Source organism: Gopherus evgoodei, chromosome 1 (genome assembly GCF_007399415.2).
Source record: "Gopherus evgoodei ecotype Sinaloan lineage chromosome 1, rGopEvg1_v1.p, whole genome shotgun sequence".
Lineage (NCBI taxonomy): Eukaryota > Metazoa > Chordata > Testudines > Testudinidae > Gopherus > Gopherus evgoodei.
This window is the reverse complement of record NC_044322.1, coordinates 307751053-307757757: the sequence shown is the minus strand read 5'-3', so window position 1 is coordinate 307757757 and position 6705 is coordinate 307751053. Positions and strand designations below refer to the sequence as shown.

The following is a 6705-nucleotide window of genomic DNA, read 5'->3' as shown; positions in this document are numbered from 1 at the left end:
AGTAACAAATAAGAGTGTCTACACGGGGAGTTGCGGAATAGCAACTGTGTTTTAAATTCATACTCTAGCTTATTTCACAATAGACAAGCTCACAATGTTGCATTGTGCATTTCTTGCACAAAACGAAACACACATTTGCCAAAACTTGACCAACCATGGCAACATGTCTCCTTGTAAAGTTAAAGGGTTGTCAGCTACAGTACACCATAAAGATATTGGTGTGACAGATTCCAGTTAATGCTTTTGATCTATTGCTATAACCTGAATATCTAATAGGTAGCAAGAATACAGCAAAAAAAAGGAGAAAAAACAAAACAAAACAAAAACCACAAAGAAAGAAGCAAAACGTCACATCTCAGCTCTATCCATCTTGTTGTTCTTAGGTTTTATTGGTTTTGTTAGCTGGTCTGATTTTTACAAAGAGTAACTTAAAACACTGAAGTTGAAAAATCAAGCGCTCAAAGGTTAGAAATTGACAGAATTAAGTTTGCCTGTACAACCTGAATGTGGACCTCGTGTGAGTAGGTAATAGGATAAAGGGTGGGATTTTCAAAGCATCTAAATGACTTAAGAGCACAAGTCCTATTGAAAGAGTGGCAAATAAGACCTTTTTTCAATAGAAGAAGAAATCTCAATAGTAATTAGTTAAAACTCAATATAAAAAGAAATACTGCATAGCTACCAGCTTGTAAAGGGGATGGACTACTAGGACTGTTAAGAATTGTGCTCTCTCTATGGTGCAATATACATTCATATTTCTATATTTTCATTCAGCCACAGGTGCAATTCAGGGTCTTAGTGACTATTTTAAAAATCTCATTGTCTGGAACCTAGTTATTTAAGAGGGATTCCTTTTGTACTACTGCAGGTAGTGAGGTTCACTGGGGCATCTCAGCTATCAGTGCCTAGAACTCAGCTTTACGGTAATCTCAGCTAAAGAAATTTGGAATTTACTGGCCATCAGACCCCAAGTTTGCTGAGCATCAGATGAAGTTTTCATATTGTCGAGTGGCATCTATTTAAAAATAAGTAACAATTCAGCTTATCTGAGAAATGTAAGTTCATTAATTAGTACATTTTATGTTAAAATAAATTATACCAGCCAATTTTGATATTTTGAATTAAATACTGTTAAGTTTATTTCCCAAAATAAAATTAATGCTGATCTTTTAATAATCATCAAGTTACCAAATTATTCTCACCAAAACCCACATTTATAAATAATTAACTATTTCTGAATAACTGTCCGGCAACAGCCTTTAGCCTGCAACTCAATCTACTCAAGTGGATTCTTAAGCCTGGGGAGAGTCCCCCTGGTGCCACAGGGCTCTGAAATAATGCGCACAATTGCAGAATTGGGGTATAGAACATTATTCTTTCTAGGCACTTGCCATTTGGTTTTGTCTGTATAAGGATTTCATTATCTACATAAATGCAACTTCATGGATGTAACTCTTTCACTGACTTCAGTACAAGTAGCTCAGAGAAGAGGAGTGGAATCAGACTAGTTTACATTTATAAATATGTAACATCAGTAATCTCATTAATACTGAACACCATATTTCTTCTTCAACTCTTCAACAGAATTATCCTCCAATCCTGACTGGTTCATGTGACTGAACAATACATGTGCAGCTGTAAGAGAAGATAAAAATTAACATGACTTTCCATTTTTAGACTTTCAGACACACTATATTTTAAATGTGTGATTTTAAGGTTACAGACAAACTGTTATAGAACATAAATATATCCTATCTTACAACTGTCAATACATTTAATGTGTCATTTGGATTTGATAGAATAAGAAATCTCAACAGTAATTAGTTAAACTCAATATTCTGTCTATAAGAAACTGAAACCAAACCAAACCCAAACCCCACAAATGGCAAGAGCCACCATTTTTGTTTTGGTGCTTTACACAATGAATAAAGGTCCTTTTACAGCAAGTAGTTAGCCAAAAAACCCTATAATTCCTCAAGTGCATATTCCTGATGACAAAAATAGAAAAAACAAACAAGATATAAGCTATCTTGTCTTTATGATATTAAAAAGAGAAGATAAAAAGCTTGTGACAGATATCAGAAAAAATTGGCATAAAAATAAAGTTGCTTATTCAAATTTATAAGCTGTAATGAAGTAAAAAAGTAGAAAAAACTAAGTTTCAAAACATGAAAATGTCATTTACAACTAAAATTTGTCCAAAATATTTGTCCAAGAGGCTCAAATTTGTTTTCTATTATAAAGAAAGAGTGGTAGCTGTAGTGAAGCTCAGCTATATGCAGTAATTTCCAAATTTATTTTTTAAAATGTCCATTTATCAGCAATAGATGTCGTAGGGCACCAAACAGCTTATGTGCACAAAACTGGTGGTCTCAGTCCAGGTCTGAAGTAGAAAAATATTCAAACAGGCACTCCCCTTCCCCTTAATGGGCCATATGAAAGGAGGGTCAAGCCACAAAGAGTAAAACTCCTGTGAACTAACTGTGGTGGTCCTTCAAGAAAGGTGCTGACACATACCAGCAGAACACTTTAGAGAAGCTTGCATTGTCTGCTTAAATGTGTTCTGTGGTAAATAGAAGATGTCAATCTCTAGGACTGAGAAATCTAGCACATACATGGATACTAAATTAAAAATAAAAATCAACTGAAAAAATAGATGTCAAAACAATTACAATGTATGATGAATGGTCAAAAGATACTGAGAGGGATCCAACAGAATCTGAATCACGTAGCAAGTGTAAAAACAACCAATATTAAAAAAATTAATTTACTAACAAGAGTAATAGGGCAAAATTCTTAAGGTGGGTTACAGCCCTTTACACCACTCAAGTGGTGCAGAGGGATCAAAACGTAGCTGCATATGTCCAGCAGAGATGTCCCAGAAGTACAGGAACTCTGTTGGAGTACGTGTGCTTTCTCAGGCCCTGCGCCATACATCCCACAGCAGAACCTAGAGAGTCTAAAATGGTGGGAGAATAGAGGTGAGTCAGGGCCACAGAGCAGCTCCATCATGGCAATTATCCACTGGCAGGGTATATTATATTAGTGGCTCTTTTCCAATGGCACAAGTTAAAACTGCCACGAAGCCGTTCTAAATTGCATCAGAGCTGGGGCCAGCCATGCAAATCAGGGAGCTGTTTCAGCCCACCAACCTTCTCCCGTGCCAAGACAGAATGAAGCCTTTAGTGCCTTGATATTACAGTGATGGGTAAAATGCAAAGGTAGCAGCATTCAGTACTGCAATTAGAACCTGAGTTTGACTCTACAACATTTTGAAAATTTTCTTCCCAAATTTGATTTAGTGAGAATCAGATATGACATCATGCATTTTGGTACTATATTGTGTTCAATTGCAATTGCAGCTACTGAGTTTGTACACAACATTGCTATTGAAAAAGGTAGTTATAACCAGCATGTCTTTTCTGGCTGTTAGTTTGAGTTTTAAGGAGATCCTAAAAAGAAAGTCTCTGAGTAGAACATTTAAAATAGCTGATTTAATCAAGTGTTCATATGTCATTTAAAATCATCTATAATAAATCATTTACATTTCAAAGACATTCAAAATGTTGTCCTAAAAGATATGCTCTAGGAATTATTTTGGGGAAGTTCCATGGCCTGCGTTATATCGAAGGTCAGACTAGATCAGACGTCGGCAACCTTTCAGAAGTGCTGTGCCGAGTCTTCATTTCTTCACTCTAATTTAAGTTTTTGCGTGCCAGTAATACATTTTAACGTTTTGCGAAAGTCTCTTTCTATAAGTCTCTATATATAACTAAACTATTGTTGTATGTAAAGTAAATAAGGTTTTTAAAATGTTTAAGAAGCTTCATTTAAAATGAAATTAAAATGCAGAGCCCCCTGGACCGGAGGCCAGGACCTGGGCAGTGTGAGTGCCACTGAAAATCAGCTCACGTGCCACCTTCGGTACATGTGCTATAGTTTGCCTACCCCGGACTAGATGATCACAGTGGTTCCTTCCAGGCTTAAAAACTCAAGAATAATTTGTTTTGGGAGGCTCCTTCAAGCCCTGCACAGTACCCCAAAATTTGTCCCCATTTTTTCCCTTTATTTTCCGCACTTACAAAAGCCCTAAATAAACTGATCTCCCAGCCAAGAAGGATACGATTTGCCTGAAACCTTTCCGCTCCACAATTGCACAGGCAAGAATGGTCACTACACGGTGGTGAATTTCCCTTCTCAGAGTGGTTGAGTTCACGGCTTTTAGACTGACCCACATATCTTCCTCTCCATTCCCTCACCCCACCCCCCAACCTCTCAAAAAAGAATCAAACTGGAAACCTTTTTAGAAGCACATAGTTAAAGCAGCCTCTGAAGTATAATAAATAAGATTTCATGTGTATTTGCATTATTGGTTGTAAACTGAATTGATACTGAAGTTCATTGTATCTGACTGAAATGAGACCTATGCCAAGATCCAAGTTTGAAAGAAAACAACAACAACAACACAACAACAAAAAAGAAGATCCAGCATTACTTTGTACTTACTTTTTTTCTCCAAGTCTGACATAAACATCACTGCCATATCAAATCTTTTTAATTCAGATAGCCTCTGGAGAATTTCAAGGATGAGAGATGGTTTCTCTTTCCTAAAACAGCAGGTTATTAAATATATATGAAAATAACTACCTCTGATTAGAAAGATCCAATAGTTACAAGCAGGATTATGGAATTCAAGAAATTCAAGCTACTGGAGCAGATGAACTCAGATGGTCTGTATATAAATATTTTTAGGACTAGAGAACTGTCAAACAGATGGTTAAGGGTTACTGTCTCTTTTACCTGTAAAGGGTTAAGAAGCTCAGTGAACCTGGCTGGCACCTGACCAGAGGACCAATGGGGGGGACAAGATACTTTCAAATCTTGGTGGAGGGAAGTCTTTGTTTGTGCTGTTTGTTTTGTTTGTTGTTCGCTCTTGGGGCTAAGAGGGACCAGACATACACCCAGGTGTTCCCAATCTTTCTGAATCAGTCTTTCATGTTTCAAAATTGTAAGTATAGCCAAGCAAGGCGGATTAGTCTTGTGTTTGTTTTCTTAACTTGTAAATGTGTCTTTTTGCTGGAAGGATTTTTACCTCTGTTTGCTATAACTCTGAATCTCATGCTGGGGCAGAGGGGAAGTCTCTCTAGTCTATATGAATCTGAATACCCTGTAAGCATTTTCCATCCTGATTTTACATAGATAATTTTTACTTTTTCTTTCTTTAATTAAAAGCTTTCTTTTTAAGAACCTGATTGATTTTTCCTTGTTTTGGAATCCAAGGGATTGAGTCTAAATTTACCAGGGATTGGTGGGGGGAAAAGGAAGGGAACGGTTAATTCCTCATTGTTTTAAGAGCCAAGGAGTTTGGATCTGTATAGCTTCCCAAGGCAACCTAGAGAGGGGAAAGAGGTGGGGATGGTTTATTTCTGCTTGTTTTAAGACCCAAAGGGTTTGGGTCTTGGGTTCCCCAGGGAAGGTTTTGGGGGAACAGGAAGTGTGCCAAACACTATATTTTTGGCTGGTGGCAGAGTACCAGATCTAAGCTAGGAATTAAGTTTAGAAGTGATCATGCAGGTCCCCACTTTTTGGATGCTAAAGTTCAAAGTGGGGAAAAACCCTTGAAAAGAACAAAGGTTAAAAAAAAAACAGAAAGGAGGAGGAAAGTTGACAAGGCATAAAACATTAAACCAGGCACTAGTTATTGCTATTCTAAATATCAAATCATACTTTTCAGTACCTAAAAGATTGGAGCTTGTGGTGTGTGTTTTTTTTATAACTTTTCCATAACCACAGCACCCTTCTGAGTTATTAGCTCATGATAATGGAGAAAAAACAAATTCCTTGTTTCCAACCAAAAATGGAAGCAACAGATAATGTCACTTAAAAACACCATCTCTGGCTTTCCTAAGTAAGCACATGTTCATAAAACTATGTCAGGTAAACTGCCTTAGTAGTAAGAAATCCATCTGATTTGCTACTTTAGACATTTACAGATCATGATCTATTGATTAGAGTATGCAAATCCAGAGGGTTTTCAGGAGGAAAATAAGGAGAGATTTTTAATGGGAACCTAGTAATTTGATTGTAAGGCTGTACACAGTGATGCATGGTTGCTGTCATTTTCAGCAGTATGGAACAATCTCTTTTTTTAAAAAATTGTTCTGACAATAAGAGCATGTGAGACTACCAGCCTTCCTCTTTCACTACCAAGGACTACGTATTATTTTTTGTCTTTATACTTCACTGTCATAAACAGATGGTTAAGGGTTAATGCCTCTTTTATCTGTAAAGGGTTAAAAAATTCACCTAGCCTAGCTAACACCTGACCAGAGGAACCAATGGGGGAACAAGATGTTTCAAAAGGAAGGAGGGAAGTTTTTCCTTTGTTTGAGTTTCCCAGTTTCAGCCGGAGTGAAAAAGATCAAGAAACCAGCCTCTTATCAGAGTAGTAAGTTTTAGAAAGGAATAAATAGGTTTAATGTTTAATTTTCTTTGTACCATTAGGGAATTATCAAAATTGGGTATTTGGGTATTTTTTTGGTGTAACTAAATTTGTGCCCAAGGGAACATCATCTGCGTTTGAAATCTGTTGTCCATGAGTAGCTGGTATACTAATCTCTCCCAGAGGGTTTTCTTTTACCTTTCTTTTCTTTAATTAAAAGCCTTTTTCTTAATACCTGATTGATTTTTCCTTGTTTTTTAGAT

The 6705-nt window shown here is 36.6% G+C and overlaps 1 protein-coding gene across 6 annotated transcripts in view; it reads right to left on the bottom strand.

The window, feature by feature from the left end:
• Nucleotides 1-355: 355 nt before the first annotated feature.
• RPAP3 (RNA polymerase II associated protein 3) overlaps nucleotides 356-6705 on the bottom strand; it is a 40606-nt gene continuing 34256 nt past the window's right edge. For 5 of the 6 annotated variants that reach the window (XM_030548879.1, XM_030548880.1, XM_030548878.1 and 2 more), the window contains 2 exons: nucleotides 4507-4607; nucleotides 356-1635 (listed from right to left, as the gene is read on the bottom strand). In XM_030548879.1, coding sequence (XP_030404739.1) covers nucleotides 1544-1635; nucleotides 4507-4607 — 193 coding nt within the window. In that variant the 3' untranslated portion in view covers nucleotides 356-1543. Of the gene's footprint in view, nucleotides 1636-4502; nucleotides 4608-6705 lie in introns of all 6 variants that reach the window. The other variant, XM_030548882.1, reaches the window with a different exon arrangement.